Below are 27,519 nucleotides of genomic sequence, written 5' to 3'. Positions count from 1 at the left end.
GGAACTCTGTTCAATATCTTGTAATAACCTATAAGGGAAAATAATCTGAAAAATAGATATGTATACATGTGTAACTGCATCACTTTGCTGTACACCTGAAACATTGTAAGCCAACTATACTTCAGTGAAGGATATATGTATATATCAGTATAGGATGTACCATAGTAGTGTCAGATGTTACTAATAGCAGAAGCTGAGTGCAGTGGTTGTTGGTGGAGTACATCGGAACTCTGTACCATCTACTCAATTTGTAATAAAGTCTATTGATAAACTTTGAACTAAAAAAATAAATTTGTAGATATTCTCTCTTGCTCACTCTCTATTTATGAATGATAGTATACTGTAGATACTTAGGCACCCAGCTTTTAAATTTTTTTCCTTTGGGGATTATTCTAAATTAGTACAAACCAGTTTCCTATTCTTCTATGGTTGTACGTGGATGTGATATCATTCATTTAACAAGTCACTCTTGGTGGAACCTGGATCTGTTTCCAGCCTTCCCACTGTTGCTGCCCTAAACATTGCTGCCTTGAGGGTTCCCATTCCTAAGTGAAGTTTACTGGAATGTGACAGGCATCTTTTTCTAGATGCACAAACCATCAGTGCTTAACTTGAATTATGACAAGAGGAAGACACCTGTGACTGCTACACAGAGCGAGAAGAGGAGAACCCAGGCAGCCCAGCAGCCTTTACGTGGCCCCTCTAGGTCACCGCAGCCCCTCCCCTGCCCCCAGGAATCTCCTTTCCAGCCTCTAACACCTTGGATTAGTTTTTCCTGGTTTTGAACTTTATATTAATGCAGCCACAGAACATTTACTCTTTCTGTCTGGCTTCTTTCTCTCAACAATATGTTTGTGAGATTTACTGAGGTCACGTGACCCAGGGTTGTTTGTTCATTTACATGGGTGTGTAATATTTCCTTATATGAACAGATCACGATTTATCTATTCAATTGTTGATGACACCTGGGTGGTTTCAGGCTGGGGCTTTTACATATAATGCTACTGTTACATTCTCGTGTGTCTGCTGGGCCACATTTCTTTTGATGAGGTATGTGTGGGCCAAACAGATTCTCAGATTTCTCCTACCAGTTTACACTCTGAGAGACCCACTGGCTGCACCCTGGCTGGTGCTTGGGACTCTCATTACTTTGTGTTCTGGCCACTGTGCCTTATCTCGTATTTCCCCTATTACCGAAGATGCTGAGCATCTGGTCGTATATGTATCAAACAGCTTGATATCCTTTCTGGTGAAGTGCCTGTTTTAAGTCTTTTGCTCATTTAAAAAATTGGATTGTCTTTATTTTTTCTACTGATTGGTAGGAGTTATTTTTATAGGCGAGAGATGAGTCCTTTGTTGGTTATTTCCTTGGATGTTTCCTCTCAGTCTGTGGGTTGCCTCTTCACTTTCTTAATGATGCTCTTTGATGAACAGATGTTCTTAATTTTAACACAGTCCAACTACTGGTCATTTTATTTATGCCTGCTTGAATGCCACGGAGATAGCCTATTATCTCCTAGAAGCTTCATTGTTTTACCAGGTGGATCTATGGTCTACCTGGAATTGATGTTTTAAAAAATATGATGTGTGGGCTTCCCTGGTGGCTCAGTGGTTGAGAATCTGCCTGCCAATGCAGGGGACACGGGTTCAAGCCCTGGTCTGGGAAGATCCCACATGCCGCAGAGCAACTAGGCCCGTGAGCCACAACTACTGAGCCTGCGCGTTTGGAGCCTGTGCTCCACAACAAGAGAGGCCGCGACAGTGAGAGGCCCGCGCACCGCGATGAAGAGTGGCTCCCGCTTGCCACAACTAGAGAAAGCCCTCGCACAGAAACGAAGACCCAACACAGCCAAAAATAAATAAATAAATAATTTAAAAAAAATACGATGTGTGGTAATAACTGAGGGTTACTTTTCCCATGTGGATATTCAGTTGGCTCAACAGTTCGTTAAACAGCTCTATCCTTTCTCCACTGCTCTGTGATGCCACCTTGTCCTCAGTCATGAACATACATCTGGGTCTGTTCCTGGACTTAATCTGTGTGCCAGTGAACATGGTTGTAACTAACGGAGCTTTATAATTAGTTATAACAGCTGGTAATGTGAGTCCTCCAGCTTTTTTTTGATCATTTTAAAGACTGTCTTGGTTTTTCTTGGCCCACTGCATTTCCATATGAATTTTAAAATCAGCTTTTCAATTTCAACAGAATAACTACTGGAATCTCGATTGGGACTGCATTGATTTGCATATAAAATCAGTTTATTTGAATCTTCCAATCCATGAATATGATATTGCTTTCTATTTGTCTGGGTCTTCTTTAATTTCTTCTGTCACATTTTTTGTAGTTTTCAGTGTAGAGTTCTTTCATTTCTTTTGTTAGATTTACTTCTAGGCATTTTTTGGGATGCGTTTTAAAATTTTTATTTTTTGTTTGTTTGTATTTAGAAATACAATTAATTTTTGTGTAGCCACTTTGTCTGTAGACAGCTTTTAGACTTGGCTTATTACTATACTAGTTTGTAGATTCTTTGGGATTTTCGTGTATACTGTCTGTGGATAGTAGACATTTTATTTTTGTTGCTAATTTTTAAAATTTTTATGTGTTTTTCTTGCTTTATTGCATTGTCTAGGACCTTCAGTCAAATGTTAAACAGAATTGGTGATTGTGAACATCTATGTCTTACTGGAATATCAAGGGAAAATTTGTCAACATTTCATCATTATGTATGAAACTTGCTATAGGTTTCCTATAATAGTCTTTATCAGACTAACGCAGTTCTCTTCTGTTCCTAGTTTGCTGCGTTCTCTCACAAGTAAGTGTTAAAATATTAGGCTGCACCATATGGTGTGCAGATATTTGATCTTTTTAAATCTACAAAAATGGCACTTTCATTTGGTTCAGCTTAATATACTTTGTTCTGCATCTATTAATCAAATGATTTTTCCCCTATGTTTGATTAATGTGATGAATTTTCTTGAATGCTTTTTGAATGTTAACGAGCCATACATTTCTTAGTAAATCCAACTTGGTTATAATTTATTATTCTTCTTTTATACTACTGCATTCATTTTGCTTATATTTGGCTTAATTTTTTTCATCTAAATTCATGAGTGAGATTGGCCTGTGGTTTTCTTTTCTTGAAATGTCTTTGTTAGGTTTTAATATGAAGGTTATACTGGCCTCTTAAAATGGAATGAGATTATCCTCTTTTTTATTCCTAGAGTTGGCAAAGTTTTTCTTTAAAGAGTCAGATGGTAAATATTTTAGGTTTTGTGGAACACATATGGTCTCTGTTGCCTATTTTTCTTCTTTTATTTTTTTAAACAATCATTTAAAAATGTAAAAACCAGTCTAAATTAGCAAGTTGTATAAAATGAGGCCACAGATTGATTTGGGCCATTGTTTGCTGACCCCTGTTGGTTTCTCTTGAAGAGTTTATATAAGGTTGATGTTGTTAGTTTCTTTTTAAAATATTTGGAAGAACTCACTGGCGAACCTACATTGGCGTTTTCTTTGTAGGAAGATTTGTAAATCACACCGCCAACTGACGTAGGACTATTCAAATTTTCTATTTTTTCTTGTGTCAGTTTTGATGTGTTTAGTTATTCTCAGAATTTTTTTCATTCTATCTAAAATTTCAAATGTATTGATACAGTTTTTAAAATACTCTCTTGTTATCTTTTACTGTTTGTAGGATTTGTACTGACATCTTTTTCCTTCATATTGTTTATTTGTTCTTTCTCTTTTTCCCCGCTGGACTTGCTAGGATAGTTGTATTAATATTTTTAAACAACAATATTTGATCTTTTTATTCTACTGGATTTTTAAAAACTCAATTTCTGATCTTATTGCTGTTATTTCCTTTTATTCTCTGGGCTTACTTTGCTTTTACTTTTAGCTAATTGAGGTAAATATTTAGGTTATTGAATTTTTTTTTCAGATTTTCTTCTTTTGTAATACATGCATTTAAGATTATGATTTTCACCTATGCGTGGCTTTGCTGGGTTGCACAGGTATTTAAATGTCATTTTTCATTATAATTCGGTTTAGAATAACATCTGATTTCTTCTGTGACCCATGGGTTATTTTATTTCTTTATTTCAGCCTTTTGTGAATTTCTTAGTATTTTGCTTTTGTTATTGACTTCTACTTTAATTTCACTACGGTCACAGAATTTACTGTATATAATTTCAATTTTTGAAAATTCTTTGAGTTTTGCTTTATCATTGTATGGTCAATTTTATAAACATTTTATATATTTGAAGAGGATATGTCAATTAAGATTGTCAGTTCTGTATATGTCAAGTCAAATTTATTAACTATGATGCTCAGATCTTCTGTTACTTTACTGATTTTATTGTCTGCTTTTTCTGTCAGTTACTGAGAATATTTTAAAATCCCTTTTTGTAATTGTGGATTGGTATTATTTCTCATTTTAGCTGTCAGTTTTTGCTTTTGTGTATTTTGAAGCTATTTTAAGCCCATGCAAATTTAGAACTTTATACTTTCTTGTTGGAATAACCACCATTTTATTATTATGAAGTGTTTGATTTCAGTTTCCCTGAGGGCCGGTCTTCTCCTTGTACTTACTCCTAGTATGTAAGGATCCCAGCTGGGAGCCTCGGGTGTTTACGTGAACCATCCCCCTTGGCAGGCTCTGAACCCCTTTCACTTCCCAGGGTTGGCTTCTCACCCTCCTAGTGGAAGCTTGTATGTCAGCAAATGCCTCTTGGGGAAAATGGGCTCAAAATATGCCCTCCTCTCTCTTTCCTTCTCTCTCTTGTTTTGGCCCATCAAGTCCTGGCTGCCTTGGTAGCTCTCTGACTCCAAAGCCTTCATAGTACCTACATATGTTTTTTATGTTAACCAGTCTGCGGCAGGGTTGGCCCGACATGAGCTAGTTTGCTGTAGCCAAAGTGGAAGATGAGGTTTACTTATCGGTGCCACGTAATGTGTGTAAGGTTTCCCAGGTGACTGTCTGTGTTTGCACTGACCTTTACATTTCAGTGAAATAACTGCTGGGCGTATTTTAAAGTGGACTGAAATATACCTGCAGCCTCGAGCTGCTCTTGTAGCACTTTTCCTCGGGTATTTTATGAGGTGATTGATGTCGCACCTTACAAATGTCAAGTGCCCCCACCTGAATGCAGCGCACTCGGTGAGCGCTTTTCTGCCAGTCTGCCTTGTCCTCCTCCTCCCCTTGGTTTTCACCAAGTTGTTTTCCCTCCAATGTGAATGAAGAATTCATTCCAGATTTAGCTTGAGAAATATCTTGTAGGACATTGCTTTTCATGCCATTAATGTCATGACTATACCAGCAGTGGTTTCCCCGCTCGGCAGAGCAGAGCTCAGATGCAGCACCACGTCTCTCTCGGCCTCCTTTTCATCATGTGTCAAGGGGGGGGGGGGTGGTATTAAATGATAGTTTAGTTCCTTCCGCCTCTGAGATAACATGATTCTCACATTCACGTGGCAGCCAAGGCTGGAAAGGTTGGAAGTAAGCCACAGGTCAGCAAATAACTGCCTGGGAATTTTTATATGTAGGGGTAGGGGTGTAAGACAGCTTCTCTTCTTTAATGGCTTTTTGGGGTCGGGGGAGGCTGTGGGTGGAATCTGCTTTTCCACATTAAAATTTACCTTTTCTGTTTTGTAACCCATGCTTTTCATATAATATGGTCAGGTTATAAATGCCATGTTTGGTTTGTAACATTGAGAAGTACATTTTATTCCTATAGTTGCTAATTTAAATCACTTAAATATGATTTTACCTGCAAATAATTGAATTACAGAGTGCTAGTTGTAAGGAAGCCAGCATTTTCCTCCCCGCAGGAGGTGAGGCTCTATGACCATCTCAAACAGCGTTGCAGTCAAACAGTTATTTTGCCTTTCTGGAATGCGAGTCCTCCCTAGAGATAGCAAGCGGGAGGGTTAGCGGATGTGGGAGGCCTTGCCCCTCCTTAGGGTTAATGGCAGTCCGTGTGTACTTGGTGGTGGAGAGCAGATGCTTGGAAGGGTGGCTGAGTGTGGTGGTCACAGAGGGCCAGAGCCCAGGCAGACCTGCTCGGCTACACTCCTCCCGGTGGCCTCCTGCGGCCCTGGGTGCCCAGCACGGGCTCTGAGACCCGTATCCGGGCAGCTGGTGGGGGACCCCGGTGGTCCTCGTTCAGGCCTTGGGAACCAGGCGGGATGTGCCACCTCCGCTGGCCAAGGTGGCTCCTGCTCTCACACGGGAGCTCCTCCCTTGCCTTGGCCTCCTGGAGCACCTCGTCCAGGTCCCCGGAGTCCCCACAAACAAGCCTCCACGTGTGGTCTGGGAGGTGCCGAAGCCAGCACCCATGGTGGCGGGTGACACGCCATCGTGACACGGGGGGGCTTCGCTGGAGGGGTTGGCAGTCAGTAGGTCGTTCGTTCGTGGAGAGGTGGCGGTGCCTTCCGGGTGGCAGCACGGCAGTGGCCTGGCTGCCCTTGTCCCTCTCACTGTCCCCACCACAGCCGGAAGGATGGCGGCACTTGGGTGACAGGTGGGGCCCGAGTCGGGGCCCGGGACGCTGCACTCGGGCCCTCACGGCGTCCTTCTGCCAGCTCCCCTCTGCTCTGTGCGTGGCCTCTGGCAGTGGGCTGTGGGGCGCAGACCCCGGCTCTCCCTGGGTGGCTGGCGCCCGTCCCTCTGGGCTTTCTTCTCTCTGAGGGTTGAGGACCTGCGGAGAAGAAGCTTTGGCCCCGGGGGTGGGGTGGGGGAGGATTAACAGAGGCAGGTGTGCAGCCCGGGGCCAGGTGTGCCCGGGATGGGAGCGGTTGTCCTCATCAGGGCACCCAGAGCCCTCGGGGGCCCAGTGCCCAGCCCAGAGCACCTGGCAAGTTTCACTTTAGTCACCCTTGTCAGACTCAGGCCCTTAGGCCCTTTTTGATAAACATAAATACCCTGTGTCTTTTAACGTTTGAGACTTCAGAATAACTGACATCATTTCTCAAAGCAGATTCCAGCGAGAGTGTTTGCGTGTCAGGCCGGCGGCCTCCCGTCCCCCAGCTAGAGCCAGCTGCCCGCCTGGACCGAACCGTCCCGGGGCACGGGCGGCACAGAGAGGGGCCGTGAGCTGCCGGGGAGCCCGGCGAGAGGAGGGGCGCAGAGAGGTCGGCGGGAGGGGGCTGGTGTGGCCTCGCTCCCCTGCCTGCCTGGGCACACGACTCTCAGGTCCACAGGAAGGCCTGCTGCGCCGAGACCAGGGCCCAGGGCCAAACGTGTGTATTTGAACGTTGTTCTCTTTGGTGATAGGGATTGTAAAGTTTAAAACCCAACTCCTGAGAAAGGCATTTTGCCAACATGACAAGATCCCAGTGGGAGAACCTGCCGGCAGGCCCTGCTCAGCCGACAGTGGTCCTCTTGGACTGTCAGAATGCGGCCTTCTGGAGCGGCCTGGGCCCGGAGAGGGCCGGTGCACGGCCTGGCTTCTGTCTGGGGAGAAGCAGCTAGTGGTGGGCAGGGCCAGCCCTGCGGCGGGACTCCCCGCCCGGTTCTGGGGCCCTCGCTTTCCCTGCCCGGGAGCTCCGCCCAGGCTTGACCCCGTGGCCTGTGGGCCCTGGGCGTGCTGCTGCTCGCTGGCGGCCCGGGGCCTGGAAGGAGAGCTCAGCTTACAGTCTCAGCCCGTCAGGCAGGGCAGTGGCTGCCAAGTGGTTTCTTAAAAAGAATTCCTCCTCCCCTGATTAATTTCTGGCACGCAGCGTCGGGGAGCTCTTGCGTCAGTAAATCGTCATAAACCCTCCGTTGTCTGGATCCGACATAAACAGCAAGCCCAGCTCCACCGCTCCTGACACTCGGCCAGCCCAGGCCACTGTCGGAGCTGCAGGAGGGGCAGCGGGGGGAGAGGAAACCAGCACCTTTGCGCTCGTGGCGAGGCCCTTTCTCCGAGGGCACCAAGCTCCACAAACGCACCTTCTGTTGTTGAGGCGTGTGCTGGGCACAGATGTGATGTATGTACTGGAATGTTTGTGTTTCTTTACCCCGTTCTCCTGTCTTATTGATACGATGGCTTCACCATCGGGAATATTTACCTCCCTCCAATGGGTCGTCTGTGTGTGAGGTTTCAGAGCGTCATTTCAGCCTCTCGGAAACCCTCACCCTTGGGATCCTGAGGCTTCCTGTAGCCTTCTGTAAAACTCATTCTAAGGCTTTTTCATTGGCGCTAGAGATCTTCCGAGAGTCCCTGGGCTGAATTCATCCTGATATTCTTTTTGTGGAACCCGTCTCAGCTGGGGCGCCCTGGCAGTGCTCCTCCTGTGCCATCAGAAGGGGCCGGAAACAAAGGAAATGCTGTCCTCAGTCCCCAGTTTACTAGCTAGCAGGCTCGGGTCTGTGTCACGGCTCCTCCGGGGTTACTAGAAGAAAGAACTTGGGCCTCTGGTTTTTTCATGGGTGATTCGGGCAGTTGGCAGATAGTAATTGAGCCCTGCTACAGGTGGGCGATGCAAAAATCGTGGCCTCCAGGAAGTCTTCAGGGAGCTTGCACCCCTAGCGGGCGCGTGAGAGGATGGCCTGGGAAGGCGGCAGCCGCTGAGGGGTGTGCAGTGAGGGGTCCGGTGGCCGGGCCTGGGGTGGGCCTGCATTCACCTTCAGGAGAAGAAGTGACGGGCCATCTGGGCCCCTGGGCGGCGGGCGTGCAGGTGAAGCAGCAAGAAGGCAGTGCTGGCCACCCAGGTGGCCTGTGGGATGCTTGCTGGCCGACACAGGAGGTGTGGGCAGGGTGTGGCCTGCCCTTGAACTTGGGCCGTGGGTCTCTAGGCGCCCGCAGGGCACAGAGTGCGCACTGGGGAGTTGTGTCCAGGCCCCGTATCCTGATTCCCGTCGTGTGAGCCAGGCACAGTTCCCTGCAGGACACCCTTAGGTAGAACGGCAGCCCCGAGGTCAAGTCCACAGCAGCCCGGAAGCTGAGCCAATCGTGATTTCAGGGACTTCAGTTTCTGCTTGTTTTCTGCCTGTGCACACAAGCCGGGGTAAGGACCGTGCTTTTAAGGAGGGTCTGTAGATGGAAAACAAAGACGAGGTGTCCGTAGCACTGACTTGTGGAACGCTGATAAGAGACTGTTCCAGGTGGGCAGCGGAGGCGGGTCTTGCTGCCTGAGCGCCACGCCCCACGGAGCAGCCGGGGAGCAGGGGTCTGGAACCCCGTGTGCCTTCCGCTGCAGGAGGAAAAGGCCACGCTGCTCTGCTGTGTCCTCCGGCCCTTCGCGAAGGAGGAGATGCTTCTGAGCCTCATTTATGCATCAGCTCACCTAAGTGGGACGGCTGCTGCTTCTGTTATGGGCCGTGTGCTCAGGGACACTGGCGGGCCGGCGTGGGCTTCCCCGCGGCTCCGCGCATCAGAGGCTGGGAAACATTTGCTCAGGAAGGCCGTTAGTTCATCGCTGGAGTTAAGCGTGGCGATCTCCAGAGACAGGTGCAGGCTGCTAGGAACCACTGGTGAGTGATGTGGTCGCCCTTGTTCTTTGTGTCTTGTGTGTGCCTCTGGGTTTGTGTCGTGCATCTCTTTAGGAACACAGCCGGGAGTGTCTCCCGTGTGGTCGGGGTCGGTGTGCGGACTGCTCACCTGCCCCAGGTGGCCGTTGGGAGTGTCCTCCGGTGTTGTGGATGCAGTGCTCCGGCTGCAAGCTGCTGGCTTCGGGGAGGCCCAGTGGAAAGGCCCAGGAGCTCTTGAGAAAATCACAGAGGTCACAAACAATACTGCATGTGTTTCCTTTCCCCACCCCCTTGCTTTGTTCATTTGTTACGTCCTGAAGATTATTTCATATCAGTTAATAAAATGGTCCCTTATTCTCTTTTGATGCTTGGGTATTATTTCAGTCTTTTTATGTATAGACTGTATACATACATAAAACATGTCTACCAATTTCTTTGTTCACTATGGTTTTTTAATTGTGAAATATAAATAACATAAAATTGACCATTGGAACCATTTTTAAGTGTACAGTTCCATGACGTGAAATGCCTTCACAGTGTTGTGTGATCATGCACCATCTGTTTCCAGAACTTTTTCCTCATCCCAAACAGAAACTCTTTCCCCATAAACAGTGACTCTCCATTCCTTTCTCCTCTTCGGCCCTAATAACCTCTGGTCTACTTTCTGTCTCTAAGAATCTGTCTGTTCTGGGGATCCCATACAGGTGGAATCATACATTATTTACCCTTTCGTGTCTGGCTTATTTCACTTGGTATAGTATTTTCAGGGTTCATCCAGGTTGTACCATATGTGAGAATTTCATGCCTTTTTAAGGCTGGATAATATTCCATGGTGTGTATCGATAACATTTTGTTTATCCATTCATCCATTGATGGACACTCGGGTTGTTTCCACTTTGGGGCTGTTGTGAATAACGCTGCTGTGAACATTGACGTGCACCTGTCCGTCAGACTCTCTGCTTCTGCATCTTTGGGGTAGATACCTAGGAATAGAACTGCTGGGTCCTATGGGAATTCTGTTTAACTTTTGAAAAACCACTGAACTGTTTTCCAAACGGTGACTGTATCATTTTACGTTCTCTCCAGCAATACCAGAGGGTTCCAGTTTCTCCATATTTCCCCCATATTTGTTATTTTCCTTCTTGGTTTGTTTGTTGGTTTGTTTGTTTGTTGATAATAACCATTCTAGTAACGTGAAGCGGTATCTGACCGTGGTTTTAATTTGCACTTCCCTGATGTCTAATGAATTGAACATCTTTTCCTGTGCTTGTTGGCCATGTGTATCTCTCCTTTGGAGAAATGTTTATTCAAGTCCTTTGTTCCTTTTTGAATTGAGTGGTTTGTTATTTTGTTGTTGAGTTGGAGTTTTCCATATATTCTGGATTTATGTTTTGCATATATTTCCTCCCATCCTGTGGGCTGTCTTTTCACTCTATAGTGAATGTCCTTTGATGCACAAAAGTTTTTAATTTTGATGAAGTCCAATTTATCTTTTTCTTTTCTTGCCTATCCTTTTTCTGTCATGTCCAAGCTCCCACTGCCAATCTAATGTCATGAAGATTTCCCCGTTTTCTTCTAAGAGTTTTATGGTTTTAGTTCTTATATTTAGGCCCTTGATCTATTTGGAGTGCATTTTTGCATATGGTGTGAGGTAGGGGTCCAGCTGCATTCTGTGTCTTTTGGATATCCAGTTGTTTCAGCACCATTGGTTGAAGAGGACGTGGCTTGCTTAAAGTTCTTCTTTGGAAGCATCCTGAGCTACAATCCCAGGTCAGTATAGATCTTGCTTTTCTTAAACGGGGGTGTTGTATGCACATTTACAATTTCTCCTTCTCCGGCTCCAATCCCTGCCACTGTGTCCCTGAGTCCACACCTTATCCACACCTCCCACCCCCCCTTATGTTTTGCCCACCTCTCCAGGGATGGAGTGTTTGAGAATGGCTGACACAGCTCTATATAGAAGACAGAAGAGGCGGAGTTCAGCTTAGGCTCGCTGCCGATGCCAACTGTTACCCATTGCCTCACAGAATCGAGGCTCTGCAGGCCACTTTCTCAGTTTGCGCATATGGAATCTGATTGGTATCTGCCCAGGGACCCAGGGCTCGTGGCCAGTACACGATGGCAGGTGGGCTGCTGGGCGGGGAAGCTGCGGGGTACACACACAGACCCCTTGGCCTTGCCCAGTGCCTGCCAGGGCAAGCACACGATAGCAACGGCCTTCACAGGGAACTTTGTTTATACAGGATTTATTTATTTTATTTAAATGAGTTTCAATATTGCTGTTCTTATATTTAATTGAAACTATTTAAAGACCCAAGTTGTTATGTCCTCTTGGCTTTCATTTTCCTTCTTCTACTAACCTTTCCGTTTCTGAGAACGTGCAGAGCGGATCTCTCTCTTCACAGTGGTGATTTGTAGCAGGATTGGTTTTCTTGTCGGGTGCCTCCGGGCTGCGTTTCTTTCCGCTAATTGTGGTTGAATTTTGGGCTTTGCATGTCCTATTTGGGTTTGAAATTCAGGATCTTCTGAGTACTTTCTGTTTGAAAATATTCCTCAGATACCAAAAGTTTCCTGTTGTTATACTACAGCTTTTTTTTTTCCTTTTTTTTTTTTTTTTTTTTTAGCTCCCATCTAATTTCACACTTTCAATTGTGTTAATCCTTAGCCTTTAAAAAGTTACGCCAGCCTTTGTCAGTGCTTAATAAATGCACACCATTGTGTATGTATCCCCAATCATAGAGACATTTTGTAGCTTAGATTATAGGGGAAGCTACAGAAAATTTATTTTGTTCTGAAATTGTCACTGTTTCTTATAAGTGAAACATTTTAAGAGCAATGCATGTTCTTGCCTTTTTTTTTTTAACTGAGTTTTTATGACACTTCTGCCTGCCTGGGAGGCGGGTGTTTCTTTCTGCACAGGCCCTGTGGGTGTGTGACCTGGCTGTCCCCGAGCACGTCCCTCTCTGGCACTGGGCCCGAGCTGTTGTCCTTCAGATGCTTTTCCGCACTCCTGCCGGATCTGCCTTCCCCTCCAGTCCCACCTGGGGAGGAGACAGAGACAGAGGTGTGGACGCAGGCCTTCCTCCCCCGTTTCTGCACGATGTGTTGCGTTGTCAGGTGGCGCCTGCTCGAAGTTGGGAACTGAGCTTTGTGCCTCTGTGAGCTTACCTCGCACCTAGCAGAGGTCCTTCTACAGAGCAGCCTCTCAAAGGATCGTCCAGACTTATCGTATTGTTTTTGTTTTCCTGAAAGCAGTTTACTTAATAAATGGGAAGAGGGGTCCCCAAGCCCCCTGGGGTGGCCTGTAAGAGTTCTGAGATGTGGCTTTCCTTCTCGCTGTGCTGACGTGTCTGCTGGTGGGGGGGAGCTACAGTGGTGATAGTGTGGGTGCCCCAGACGGCAACAGGCCTGATGCCACACTGCACAGCCCCGGGCTTCCTCCCCGCCAGGCATTGCACGGAAGAGCCAGTTTCAGTTAGGAATATTCTTGATGAGGCAGGGCGATTGTTACTTCTGTGCGGTGTCTTAAGTCTCTACCCTGGAGGTGCAGTCTTTTGAATATTCTGAGTGAAGAAAGGGACATGCACATAAAGCACTTCTGCAGACGGAAGTACCATGATCGGCTCAGCGAGCCAGTTGCCAGCTGAACTAACCACTGTTTTCAAGGGACACCATTCTTACCGGAAAGAACGACTTACAGATAAACTGTGGTTTTTCAGACTTGAGTACCTGCCAGATATTTCCTTTAGAAGGAAGTTAGGCTGTCACTTTAAGGAAGACAACTGCCAGCGATGACATTTCAGCTTTCAAGTGGAAATTGGCGTTCTGGAGCGTGTGCATTCCCCACTTGGTGTCTGCTGACCCGTGTCACCTTGGGAAGCCCTCACAGAAGCAGCTCTTTCCCAGGATGAGTCCTGACGTCGCAGGCACAGTGCGGGGCTGTGGTGTGGTCAAGGGCACGGCCAAGTGCACGGAGCTCGTCCAGGACAGCGTCCCACCTGCGGTCGCCATGCTGCCCCCGCCTGGCTTCCGTGTAGCATCAGACTAGCACGCCCACAGCTGCCCTGGAGCCGCGGAGATGCTCCCCCTATTCCAGCCGCGTCTCTGCGAGGTGGTTTCCTGCGTCGCTGCCACCCAAACACCTGTCACAACACGCGGATCTCGGAAGCAGAGGTGACAGCTCCCCTCCTGTGTGATGCCGCAGGGGTTTGCAGGCAGCGCCTCCTTCCACCGGCTGTTTTCGGTTTTGGAAAAGGCGCTTCTTTTTTCCTAAAAAAGAGGCGATCTGTGTTAACACTCAATGATGTTCATCATTATTTTTAAATCAATTAGGTAAATATTTTTTAAAACTCTCAGTTTTAACTTCTAATATGGTAAATATTGATAGGTACAACCACATAACGAAAGCTCTTTGGGGTCCTGAATAATTTTTAAGAGGGTGGAGGGGCCCTGAGACTAGAAATTGTGGGAACTGCTGTGATAGGCCATCTGGTGTGGACAATCATATATTTTTTTAAGGCACTTAAAAAGACTTTCTCCTTGGTGTTCTGATCCTAAGGCCCTGTGGAGGCCGAGGAGGTGTGCTGGGCTGTCAAGGGGAAGTGTTGACCTTAGCGGGTGCGTGTGCGCCTGTGTGGGGATGGGGGGTGGTATACAGACCTGGCAGGTCAGGGTTTCTCTGGGGCCCGCCTGGGTGGGCAGGCGGTCTCAAGGGTGACAGGAGCCCCGCGGGGGGCCCACAGGCGCTGCTAAACAGGAGTTGTAGCTATTTAAAGTGATCGATTATCTATGCATGCATTATATTTACGTTACATTGAATTATAGATTATTATGGCTTATTCCATAAATAAATACTAGTTGATGAAGAATGAATTTGCTAGATTTTTTGTTCTCATTTAACATTTTGTCACTTTGCAAAAAGGCAAAACTTCAGGGAAGACAGTGGACCCATGTGGATCTTTAGAAAGCTGCTTCTGAACCCAAGCTGTCAGAATGAATATAGTCACATTGAAGATAAATAACAACGTTCAAAGTGCCAAGCAATAAAGAAAACAAACAGGAAGAGCAGGGAGAAATCTGAGAGCACAGAAGAAAATCCATCCAACAAGAAGTTTAGATAGAAACACTCTCAGTAAATGAACATTTTCTCCCTTTTGTAAAAGTGAGAATTTGCAGTGCTCCTAGAAACTTTAAGCACAGCCTCCCTGACTTCATGGGCCCATGACAGTGTGCTGGGGGCTGGTGGTTTGTTGGTAAAGGACCCGACTGAATGTTTCTTTTCTTTTCTTTTAATGTTATTGAAGTCTAGTTGATTTACAGTGTTGTGTTAATTTCTTCTGTGCAGCAAAGTGACTTCAGTTATACATATATATATTCTTTTTTACATTCTTTTCCATTATGGTGTGTCACAGGATATTGAATATAGTTCCGTGTGCTATACGGTAGGACCTTGTTTATCCACCTTATATATATTAGTTTGCCTGAATGTTTCTTAAAAGCACCTACTACTTAGGATATTACTCAATATTTTCCCAAAGTTTATGCGATGTCAACCCTCTTTAAGATTGCCTCTAAACCTAGAAAAATGTTATCAAATTTTGTGAAACTGAACGTGCCTTAAATTCTAGAACCTGCTGGAGACAACAATGAAACAAAAATTATATGCAAATTGTACTTATGAACAGAGATGTAAAACCCTACACAGAATATTGGGGAAAAGAATATGAGAGCGCATTCTATAGTTATTCCTTAGCAAGGGTTCTGTTGCAAGAGCTTTGTTACACAGGGAAAGTATAGAATTCATGGAAATATGGGAAAATGTTTTTTAAAAAATAAAAAAGATGAGATAAATAAGTACTCCAGTTTTCATAGTGAATACAAAAATAAATCCCCAAATTGGGAGGAAATAAGCAGTTTGTATAAATAGTTAAGGATTATTTGAAAGCAGAAGCAAGCCTTTTTCATGGTGGGAAACTCTAGAGGACCTTGTCCTAACAAGAGCCGGTTACTCAGCCATCTATTCAATACAGTAGAGATGTCGACAATTTCAGTAAGATGTGAAAACCAAAACAGATGAACAGAAAACCTCCAAAGACTCAGTGCATTCATGGATTATAAGAAACCCACTATAATCAGTCTATTTTTTATTTGCCAGTAATTAAAAGTTCGATAACAAAGTGGATAGTTTTGATTACATAAAATTCCAGATTTCTGCATAGCAAAAGGGTCTCAAAAATTACATTTCCTTATTTCCATATTTAGTCCATTTGGGCCTACCCATATCGTCTGTCAGGGGCTGGTGGGGTTCAGCATTCCATTCTCTGTAATTCCCTCCAAATTTATTTTTTGTATTGATTTATCACTTTCTAGCCCACTTCAGTTGTACCTTTAACATTTTTTCCACACATATTTATTTTAAATTTTAATTATGAAACATTTTACCTACTAAAGAATGTAATAAGCATCATTTAAAGGAGAAAATAGAGCCAAGACCAGTGGGCTGACTCCCCTCTGCAAGGTAGAGGTCATTATCAGGGCTTTTACATGTTTGCTTATCATTCCTTGGCTTTAAAAAAAATGTATATGTACGTGTGCCTCAACAATATGACTTTAGTTTTATTACATGTTTTTGAACTTGATGTAAATGGAATCATACGGTATGCTTTATGATTTTTTTAAACAAAACTATTTTGGAGACTGATTCATGTTTGTGCATGTAGCTGTAACTGAGTAATTTTCACTGGTGCTGAGCAATCCATTTTCTGAGTTTTCACCACTTACTCATTTTCCCAAGGATGGCCCTGCAGCTGGCCTTGGGGTGTTGCTACCTTCAGTCATGGCATGGTAACATCCTCCTGAGTGTTTTCTGGCACACACCTGCAGGGTCTTTTGCGGGTCCCTCCCTGGGAATGGGATGCTGGGTCACGATGCCGGTCTGTCCCCCAGCGTGGCTGCACAGCGTCCTCTTTCCCTGACCCCCACCGTGGCCTCCTGCCAGACGGCTCATGAAACCGGATCTCACCGTGCTTGCCCTAGATTGCCAGCGAACTTGAGCATCTTGTTTTGGGCATTTGTAGCTTCTGATCTGAAGTCCCCATTTTTCTGTTCAGTTGTTTGTTCTCTTTTCTTATTCATCTGTAGAACTGATCTTTCTGTGTGTGTCTGTTCTGTGTGTCTGTGTGTGCGTGTGTATTATGACAAAGACATGGTTACATGTGTATGTTGCTTTTTGCAGATGTGTCTTGTCCTTTTACTCTGTGGTCTTTCTTGATGAATACAGCTTCTTAATTTTAATCTTATATTTATTTTATTTGCATACCATTTCTTCCTTTTTGATCTTACTCTGCTGAAAGTAATATCCTTTAGAAGTTTCTTTAGAAGTTCCTGCAGTAGTAAATTCTGTCATTTTCTGTCTGTCTGAAATGGCATTCTTTCCCCAGCACTGTGGTCTGCTATGGCAGGTGGACACTTCCGAGTGGACAGTTGTTTTTCCCAGCACTTTGAAAATATTGTCGGCCCACTAAATTCCACTGTCACTGTTTAAAGTTCCCTGCCTACATTCGTGTCTTCTTTGTAGGAATCTGCTACTTCTCTCGGTGCTTTTATGATCGTAGTCTTCTAAGCATGTTCTGCATTTTCACTAAGCGTTTTCATTTATCCGTCTTGATATTTTTTGACTTGCTGAATGTGGAGATGAGTGTCTTTGAAAAATTCTGGGGACATTTTAGCCCTTAACTTTTCCTGTTGGTCCTTTTAAACTTTTAATTTTGCTGTAATTTCAGACTTAAAGAAAAGCTGCAAGAATAGTACAGAGAATTACTGTATACGTTTATATTTTTTAAAATAATTTTTTTTCAGAATCATTTGAAAGGTAGTGGTTGAGATGACACCCTTCCCCCCAACCCCCAACTAATCCATCGCCCAGAAACAAGGGCAGCCTGTCATCAGCTGCTCAGCACAGCAGTCAACCTCGGAAAACTACCAACCATACAACAGTGAGAGGCCTGATTCATATTTTGCCAGTTGTCCTAACAATGTCCTAGATCTCAAGAGGGTCCTACATGGCATTCAGTGACCCCAGGTTTCAGTATCCAGTGAGGATTCTTGCCTGAAGCTGTTATTGTGATGATGGTAGTCTTGGTGATTTTCTAGTCCTGTCATTCTTGTTAATTCAGTAGTTGGCTTTTTTCCTGTAAAAAAGAACTTTCCTTTCTTATTTGTTTATTTATTTATTTACATTAGTTTGGACTAATGGACTGTTTTATTAACTGCGTTTGTTCTCATTGTTATCCTTTGTTACCATTATCTCTTTTGGTGCCCAGATTGTCCTGGTTTGGCTGATGGGAGCCTCGCGTGCTGGCTCCCCTGTCAGACCCCCAGCACTTTTGAGCCCCTCTTACTGTCTGTGATACAGTAAGATGTTCTCATCTCTCCCTGAGCCTTCCCTGCCCCTGCCCAGGAGTCAGCTGATTCTCCAAGGAGGCCTGGTGTCTGTTTTCAGGGGCTGCTATTTAGGAAGCAAGCTCTGCGTGCTGGATGTGCTCTCTGGTCCTCGGCCGCCCAGCGGACAGAGCTGGGACATGGATGTCTGTGCACGCACGGGCACGCGCACGCACACGCGCACACGCACGCCACACACCACCTGGAGCTCCAGGAGCCCCCAGCCCTGCTTCCACTCCAGCCTCGCGAGGCCCCTCAGCTACCCTTCGCCGTATCCGTCGCTCCCTCCCCCTCCGACACTGGGACGTGTAGCTCCCAGTCCGCACGGTAGATTTACTTAGTTATTCAGTCCCGAAATGCTCAGGAAGAAACTGCTCATCTGTGCCTTTGTGAGAAGGACACCCACTACCTAGAGTCCAGTACTTGTTTAGGGTGTAGCGTCCGAGCACTGTCCAGATACCGCATCCCGCGGCCACGTGGCATGGTTCTTACCGCCCCTCCCCGGGCCCAGGGTGGTTATATTGTTCATTTGCAATGTGGTTTGGTTCACGTGTTTCTGCCCGTATTTCATGTTAGAGATTTTTTTGGTTTTATTTTTACTTCTGCGTACGTAAAACATGAACGTGGTTCCTCCGGCCACTGCTGTACGGGGATCAGCCTCAGGGGCGGTGCCCCGGCTCCCGCCCGCGCGGTGCCTGCGTCCCCCGCCCCCGGCCCCACCCCGGGTCCACCGCCCCAGCGCCCCAGCGCCCCACCGCCACCCCTTGCCCTCCTGGACAAACGAGCAAATGAATGGACTTTATTTTGCCTTCCTCCTTACACAAAGCGGACGTCCTACGGGTAGCTGTCTGGCGCTTGGCTTTTCCACCGCAGAGCGTGTCCTGGAACCAACCCCCTCCCTCCACGGAGCTCCCCCCGTTCCGGGCCCCGTGCGTGCGTGTGTGCCCCTGGCTTCCGGGGCCTCCCGCCTGCGTCAGGCGCCAAGGTGGGGACCAGCGTCGCCCCGGGGGACCTGGTGCGCCTGCACTGCCCGGTCGTCCACTTCGTGTACGGAAGTGATTGCTGTCAAAAGCTGAGCAGGTGCGCAGTTTTAATAGAACTTGCCGTGCCTGCCGGGGTGAAGCGGGCGCGGGAACGTGCGTCCCCAGGAGCTGCGGTGCCAGCTGCCCGACCCCCCACAGCGGAGGGCAGGGGATCTTACTTTCTGGCAAGCTGATGGATAGGAAGGGGAGCTCAGTGAGAGGCCTTTTCTCTGTCTTTACGCCTTCGGCCTGGTTTTCTGTCAGGATTTTGGCCTTTGTTCCCACAATTCTTACGAGTTCTTTATACGGAAGGGGTATTAGCTTTTATCTGGGAGAGAGACTGCGAATAATTTCTCTCAGTTTGGCAGTTATTTTTTGGGTGAATTCTTCCTATTCTCTGTGCTTTTGCCCTGTAAACCTCCTCCACCCCCTTCCCCCCGCAGTGGTTCAAACTTATCAAGTTCTTTTTTTATTTTTTTCAACTGCATCTGGATTTTGAGTTGCAATCAGAAGGCCTTCCTCTGTTCCCAGGCCACGTCTTCTTCTGGGGCTTGTCTGTTCCATCCTCGGCAGGTAGGTCCCTGGTCCGCGTGGCGCTTGCTCTTGTGTGTGCTTCGTTCGGATCTAATTTTATCTTTTCCGGGTGGCCACCGTTGACAAACAGCCCCTCTTTGTGCAGTGGCTGAGATGCCAGCTTGTCCTGCACTGGAGCTCCATGAGCCCTGGGCCCGTTTCTGGACATCCTGCTCTCTGTCTGCCGGGTGTGCCAGCCCGATGCTGTCTTGAGCGCAGGGGCTTCCCAGGACGCTCTCGCAGTCCTCGTGCATTTGGCCTGCGTGTCCTCTCCTTCCTCCTGGATCAGAAGCGTGATAGCTCGCCTCCCCCTGCCCTTCGGCCCCCAGCCTCTCACACCTTTCGTCTCCTTGTCTCTCTGTGCTGCCTTCCCATTTATTTTCTCAGTGCTGGTTTACTATTCTCCAATTCTCTCTTCAGCTCTATCTAATTGATGATTTAACTCATTCATTTCGTTTTAATTATCACAGTTTTTATTTCTACAAGTTCTCTTTAGATTGTTTTCAAATGTGCCTGGCCATGTTTTGTATTAGTAATAATAGTTAATGATAAATAGAGAATATCAGTGATGATCTCATTTACCCCTTACACGTCTCTCCGGGGGGAGCTTCAGCTGTTACCATTGCTCTTTGGCAGATGAGAAACAGAGGCACAGAGAGGTTATGGGACCCAGGGTCGTGCAGCTACCGAGTGATGGTCCTGGAGGGTGACTTTCTCCACTGTGATCCTTGGATGACCCTGTTTGTTTCCTCAGGCCTGCTGTTGAGATGACATCGTGGCCATGTTAGATTTTCCTGTAATTGCAGTTTGTCCTGGCCTCACTCCCACTGCCTGGGTTTTTTCCCTGCATTGTGATTTTCGATTGTGACTTTACGCCCATATAACTTTTTACGGATGTTCTTTCGGGGTTGATAGATAGCGTGCCTAGCCAGGGAGGACGTGTGTCTGGTGCCGGGGTTAGTAGCAGCCTCGGTGGCCCCACCTGGGGGGCACTTCGGGATGCCGTTGCCATGGTGTTTGTCAGGTCTCGGGGTTGTCTGGATCCCCCCAGCCCCTCATGAGGTGGTCTGTGATTATGGATTCCCAGGGAGTCTTCTTTCTAGATCTGCCCCCTCCCAGCCAGCATCAGGCCCAGGCGTGGACACATCCCTGAAGGGGAGCTTCAGCCTCACCCCCTACTGCTCGGACCCCCAGCTTGTTCTCCTGGCCCTGGGGACCTTAAGCAGTGACCCAGCGAGCTGCAGCCGAGGCAGGTGGCCTTAGGGCAGCTTCAGGACATGCCCTCGGCTCCACACCCTTCCCTCCCTCTCCGTTCACCCTCCCGTGAGTTCCTGCCCTCAGAGGGCCTTCCTTGCTCTCCTGCCAACTCAGCTGGATGCAGATTTTAGAAAGTCATCTGCCACCTGGCCAGACACAGAGGCTTCTCTCACTCCCCACTCTGTCACCAGTGCCCTCAGCTGGCTTTCTTTCGAGGGCACTTATTTTCACAAGAAACACACTTCGTACGTGATTTCAGGTGGAGAGCCTGGAAGATCTGGGGTGCGGGATGCTGTTACGTGACATGGAGAACTGCCAATAACTGCTGTCGTCGGCCTCCTGATAGTTTAGGAAGAGTCCAAGCTGCTCTGTCAAGGTGCTGTTTAATGTCACACTGTGACGTGGAGAATGGGCCCGGGGTGGGCCGTGCCACCCGTTGCTTTAGTCCTGATCTTTATTTACATTCTCAGCGAGGAGGACGTTCCCAGGGGTGATCATCGCTTGGGTTCTAAGCCCCTCGCTTTTCCGCTGCTAAAATTAGTCACTGGCTGATGCAGGGGCATTGACATCGGCGGTTTTGTCAAGTACTTTTATTGCTTTCCATTCAGAGTATAGTTAAAAATACGAAATGAATTCGGGCAGAAGCCAGACTCCGGTGCTCAGCACATGTGTCTGCTGGTCAGAGGGAGAGGTTGGGCCTGGATGATGGGGCAGAGCTTCTGACCTGCGACCTCTCCACATCCCCACGTACAGAGGTCAAGCCTGAGCAAGGGAACTTCTTCCCATCAGCTTCTTTTTTAGTCCCAGGCCTTGGGCACCCCCTGCGCTGGGCCACCCACCCCCATCTTCCCAGGAGATTTCCTCCTTGGCTCCTTGCCCCCCACGCCGATTGGAGGGGAGAACGTGTGGGCCAGAGAGAGGAGCACAGGGGACCATCAGATCACCCCTCCTCAAAGTGCAGAACCAGGAGGGACCGTAAAGCTTCATTCTGCAGATGGAGCCCAGAAGGAATCGGTTTGCCCAAGGTCACTGCTCGTGTCAGCCTGGGCCCGGCACCAAGGGCGTGCCCTCCACTGAAGCCCTCTTTCCATGTGGCCAGGCCACGTGCTGGGGGACAGAGTGATGGACCAGCACCGATCCCTGTTGTCTGCTGCCGCGGTGAGGCTGCCCGGAGCGGTCACAGGAAATCAGCTGCACGTCCTTGGGCCGTGTTGGTGAAGTGCCATGGTCCTTGTTTAGGGGCTGTTTTCCTTTTTTTATGGAAGGTGAACATGAAGGCTTTAATTTAGTTGGACACACAAAGAAAAGAATGAATTTGGCTTTCCCGTGTGGCAGTAGAGTGGTTCATTTTTCTTAACAAAATAAGTAACAGTCTAGTGTTTGCTGTAGCGTGAGGACAGTAGGGGACATTTTTACTCCAGGATTCTACCATCTGGCTTTGGCCTTCCTTCAGATAATTGAGGAAGAAAGGGCAAAATGTGAAGCGTGGGCTTGACCCCTCAGTGGCTGCGTTCCACGCAGGGCGTGCACAGTCTGAGGAGATGGGCCTGCAGGTCCCTCAGGGCTGTTTGCGGGAGGGATGGTGGTGTCTCTTAGCTGTGGTGACAGCGTCCTCCTTGTTGGCCCCTCGCGGACTGGAGACCAGGGCAGGGGTCGCGACCCTGGCCCTGAGGTCGCTTAGGACGCGGCGACGGCTGAGGCCCTGCGGAGCGGCCCCCAGCCCCCGGCCCCTCTGCGTCGCGGGCTCGCCTGCCAGGTCTGGTGTCCAGCCCTTGTCCACCTGGCGCCCTGCGTGGCCTCCTTTGCAGTGGCCGAGCGTCAGGCCAGCAGTGGGCACTGGCATCGTGGTGCCTTTGATGGTGATGATTTTACCTTATTGCTGAGCTCCCTCCAATGTCGGCTGAGAATATCTGGTTTTGATTTTCGTGACTTTGGATTTTTCGTTGAGACTTTTCTCGGGAGTCAGTCTTCTCCATCTGTCTCCCCGCCACGTTAGTTTAGCGCTTGCGGGAACCTCGGCATCTTCGCTCCTCTCTGAGCTCTGGGTCCTGCAGGGAGGCCCAGAGCACCTGTGGGACCCGGCTGGCCCTGGCCCAGAGCTCCCCCAGCACATCACCCCGGGGGAAGCTGCTGCTTCCTCATCTGTGCTGTGTTACAGAGTCTCAGCAGGGGGCTTCTGCATGAAAATGCAGTTTAAAATACGCTTTTTAATGTTCCTTTAAAATAAAAGCATGAAGTTCTGTAAAAGCTGAGTCTCGCGGGTGACCTGGAGGGCCTGGGCTGTCCTCTCCCGTCGGGCGCCCCTCTGTCCCTTACTGTGCAGTAGCACGGAGCCCAGCCCTGGACGCACGCTCCGCTCTGCCCAGGCCCTCGGTCCTCAGCGTCTTCCATTTCGAGAGGCTGTCATTTTCAGCCTGCTGGTAACACTCAGGCTTGTCCATTTCCCGGATGTTCCCAAGCAGCCCTGGGTGTTAGATGTCTGTGGACAGAGACAGCTGACGCCCGTGAGGATGCTTCACGCTGCTCTCTGCGTGACCCGTGACACATGCTGCCCGGTGCGCCGGTGCCAAGCGTTGCAACACAGGGCACAGCCAGTGTGCTGATGGCTGCAGTCATCCTTACTCACATGCCGCGGAGGCTGCTGAGTGCCAGCACGGGCGTCCTGGCGCCCAGGTGTGCAGAGCGCCCTGGGGGAGGCCACCTAGCTCTGGCCTCTGGCTGCCCAGCACCCGTCCCACTCTGGGAGATTCTGTTTTTTTCTTTGTAAAATAGAATTTACTCTTCTTGAACTGGAAGAAATATTAGGAGGCAGACAGTTCATCCCGTGCCTGTGTGGTTTTTTTTTTAAACGTAGGTAAACACCATTGACGTCTCTTGCAGAGACGATCGTGGGATGGGTTCGCAGTGTGACCGGGCGGGGATTCCTTCTCTCTTGGTGGCTGTTTGCGTAGTGCGTGGTGGCGGATACCGGTGACTGTCGCCTTTGCCCTGAGGTCTGCCTGGTGGCCCTGCCCAGGCTCAGCCTCCTGGAGAGAGCGGTCTGCGGGGATGAAGCCGGAGGTCAGACACCAGTAGTGGCAGTGGGCACCGCTCCCCGGGGACCTGCCCACCGGCTCAGGCCAGCGCTCTCAGGCGAGGCTACGCAGGAGCAGGGGGCAGGTGGGGGCAGGTGGGGGCAGAGGGCCAGCCCTGCCGGTGGAGTTCAGCCCGCTGTGACCTTGGGGCTCAAGGCCTTTCCTCAGCCAGCCCCAGGCTCCCCGGGGCAGTGCCTATCTGACAGCTAAACCGTGCCCGTGGCCTGTGGGATGTTGCCCCTGAAGTAGCTCTTCCCCAGTTACGTCCGAGGTCCCTGCCGCAGCGAGGAGAGTGAGATCTGAAATCCCTGCAGCCCCAGCGCTGGCCAGGCGGTGTGGTTTTCAGCAGGGTGTGCGGGGTTCAGCTGGGACGCGCGGGGTTCAGCTGGGACGCGCGGGGTTCAGCTGGGATGCGCGGGGTTCAGCTGGGACGCGCGGGGTTCAGCTGGGATGTGCGGCCTCAGTGCCAGCCATGGTCTGGTGGCTGCGGGCCGCATGTAAATGGCGTCCCGGCCGAGTCCGCAGTGACCCCGCATATCATCTGCTTGTTATGTAATGTGACAGCACGGGTATGAAATAGAAACCAGATGTCGGGCAGAGCCGTGAATTCCTCGCCGGGGAGCGCGGCGGCACCGCTCGCGTTCTCTCCTCCGACCCAGGCCCGGTGCCCTGGGAGGACCGGCTCTGGAGGGGCTCCTGGGCTCTAAACAAAGGCCCTGGCGGCAGGTACCGTACAGACGCCGTGTGGTTAACTCTTTCTTGAGACGCTCGTGAAGGGCTTCCCACGCGCAATTCTGTGACAGCTGTTCTGGGAGACCCGGCGACTCGCTCCCCGGGATCCACCTGGAGTGACGAGACCCACCAGGGGTGAGCGGCCTCCACGTGCGCTGGCTCCGCTTGGGTTTGAGAGTGGAGGACGTCCGCCCCTGGCTGGGAAGGGGCTAGAGAGCCTGGTGGGGCGCAGGCTGGGGGGTGCTCTGGCAGCTGGGGGCTCAGGGGGCCAACTCTGGGTGTCTTGGTGGCAGCCCCTGCCCGGCCTGGTCCCTCCCGGACACCCAGAGGCTTTGCTGACCACCTCCACCTGGCCCGCACCGTGGACACGGACCTTTGCCCTGTGAAATATGAAAAGCAAACTCACCTGGATCAGAAGTGTAGAGCCTCCCCCGCTGGAAGTGATGGCTGGCCGTGGATGGTGGTTTTTTACCCTTGCCTAACAACCAAAAATATCTCTGTTATTGGTATTTTCTGAAAGTTCATCTTCCAGAGAGATCTGCGGATTTGAAAATTCTCTATGAAGACCCTCTGGAAAGAAGCCTGGGGTTCTTGGCTCTGAGCTTCCCTCCTGGGTTGCTTTAAAGCCTCATGGAAGTGTTACACTCTTATTAGGAAAATCCGTGCCGAGTGGCACTCAGGTTACAGCGTTGCACTGTGTCCAGGGAACCGTCCCCCTGAGGCGCAGAGGGGTTTTGGCTGCTCCAGTCCTGAGTACGGACCCCCCTCTGGGTCCTCACTTTCATGTCTATAAAATGACAGCTAGTGTTTGGAGTGCTTTCTGGGTGCTGGGTTGTGCTAAGTGTGTTGAAATTGCTTACATAGTCCTCAAAACACCTGTAAAATTAGGTACAGATGGTCCCCGACTTAAGATGGCTCGACTTAAGATTTTTCGACTTTACGATGGTGTGAAAGTGATTCGGGTTCAGTAGAAACCGTACTTTGAATTTTGGGTTTTGTGCCTCTCCTGGGCAGTGGTATGTGGTCCGATTCCTTCTCATGATGCCGGGGCAGTGCATCTCCCTGTCGGCCCCGTCCGTGATCACCAGGTGAACAACCGATACACTGACAGCCGTTCTGTTTTTCACTCTCAGGACAGTGTTCAATAAATCACATGAGACAGTCAGCACTTTACTGTGAAATAGGCTTGGTGTTCAATGGCTTTGCCCGATTGTAGGCTGACGTAGGTGTTCCGAGCACCTTTAAGGTATGAGGCTAAGCTGGGATGGTCAGTAGGTCAGGGGTATTAAGTGCATTTTCAACTGACGATATTTTCAACGTAGGATGGGTTTATCAGGACGTAACCCCATTGAAAGTCGAGGGAGATCTGTGCTTTTATGACCCCCATCTCACAGATGAGGAAACTGAGGCTCAGAGAGGGTGAATGACTTGCCCCCAGGCCGTCTCACAGCGGGGTCCTGCCCAGGCAGGGCCTGGACATTGTGTGGCCACTTGCATCCAGGTGGCTGAGGGGCCTCACTGGGCCGCCTGCTGCTGAGCCTTCCATGCTGTCAGCGTGTGAACATCGGAAATGAGGGCAGGAATCCTGATGTTGACGAAGTGGGATGCTGTAGAAGAGTGGGCAGCAATTCCTAAATCTGGGTCCTGGGAAGAAAGTGTAAAACACTCGAACATCCTTATTCCATTTTGCTTGTTCTAAAAGAGAACTTGAAAAAAAATCCACCGACCGCGTTTGGCCGGCCAGATGTGGTTGTCAGAAAATTATCTGAGTAAGTAGAACTTCTCCTAAAATCATTCTCTCGAGCAGGAGTTGCCCTTTGACCATCTAGAAAAGCATGTTTAGCGTCACGGGTGGTGACGGGGCTACGGAGCAGCGGTGTGCGTTTCGTAGATGCGAGCGGGGACGGCCCAAGCGATGCGGAGGACGTGTCCTTCTGACCCTGGGTCCCGGTACCTGGCTGTCCAGCCCTCTGCCCTCCCAGGCCCCTCACCCCGGGTCCTAGCAGTGGCCCTGGGCATCACTGGGAGGCCACTGTCATCTTGGCCTCGGGCTCTGTGGGGCTTTTTTTCTAAATGCGACCCCTTCTTCATACTTCTAAAAATAGCCCTGTTCCCCGGAGGGTTCTGGGCAAAGCCCCCACGCCGAGGGCATTGAGCCCATTCCGGGACCCGGGCTGTGCCCAGGGCCCTTCTCCTCCTTCGTGTCAGGGTTCCAGACCCTTCTGAGCACCTGAGGCCAAAAGAAAGCAGATTGTGCCGGGGCCTGGCCTGAAAAGGGGCACCCTGACAGCTCGGCCCTTGGAGTGTTCTCTGGGGTGTCGATGGCCGGAGCATGGACTTGAGGACACGGACAGGCCCACCCCCGGTCCTGCAGCCCCCGTGGCCCCGGCTGCCCCCATCACGCCGGGCTCGTGACATCCCGTGCTTCTCAGGAGCCCTTTCCAGAAGGTTCTCTCACTGAACAGTCCCGGCCCAGCGCGGGGCTCTGTGGGAAGCAAGGCTGCGTCCCCAGTTGTCGTCTGGGGGATGGGGGCCCTGCCTTGGCTCTCACTGCCCACACCCACCCCCCGGTCACCATTTAAAACTAGGCGGGCACTGGGGCCAGGCTCTGCTGTGCCCGAGGGCCTCGCTCCTGCTGTCCCGCTGTCAGCCAGGCCCATGGGGACTCCTGGGGGCCGGGACGCTGCCGTGATGTTGAGCAGGTGTCCTATGGCTTGTTTTAAGTGAAGAGCATGCTTTCCAGCATACGTTGTGCGTGGAATCGTGAAGGCTGCGACGCTGGAGTGTGGTCAGAGCAGCCTCAGTGGCTGTAAGACAGGCCGAGCGCGGGGCCCAGACGCGTGTTCCACAGGAGCACGTGGCCTTCCAGCAGGTGTTAGTCGAGCGCTCGGCGCCTCGGCGGCGACACTCAGTGAGCAGCCTGGCCAGGGTGGCCTCTGAGGTCCTCGCGCCCATCGGGAAGTCGGCTCC

General features: G+C 49.4%; 1 protein-coding gene across 11 annotated transcripts in view; it reads left to right on the top strand.

Annotated features, from left to right (window-relative positions):
• Positions 1-27,519, top strand: part of HDAC4 (histone deacetylase 4) — a 290,984-nt gene that overhangs the window by 56,902 nt on the left and 206,563 nt on the right. For 4 of the 11 annotated variants that reach the window (XM_036857351.1, XM_036857348.1, XM_036857350.1 and 1 more), the window contains exon 1: positions 8,765-9,455. The exons of 3 other annotated variants lie outside the window; for them this stretch is intronic. In XM_036857351.1, coding sequence (XP_036713246.1) covers positions 9,236-9,455 — 220 coding nt within the window. In that variant the 5' untranslated portion in view covers positions 8,765-9,235. Of the gene's footprint in view, positions 1-8,761; positions 9,456-24,462; positions 24,544-27,519 lie in introns of those variants that run through there. 4 more of the 11 variants (XM_036857349.1, XM_036857347.1, XM_036857359.1 and 1 more) reach the window with 3 other exon arrangements.

Source organism: Balaenoptera musculus, chromosome 7, assembly GCF_009873245.2.
Source record: "Balaenoptera musculus isolate JJ_BM4_2016_0621 chromosome 7, mBalMus1.pri.v3, whole genome shotgun sequence".
Taxonomy (NCBI): Eukaryota; Metazoa; Chordata; class Mammalia; order Artiodactyla; family Balaenopteridae; genus Balaenoptera; species Balaenoptera musculus.
Note: the sequence above shows the minus strand (reverse complement) of the source record. Positions and strands in the feature narration are given on the sequence as shown.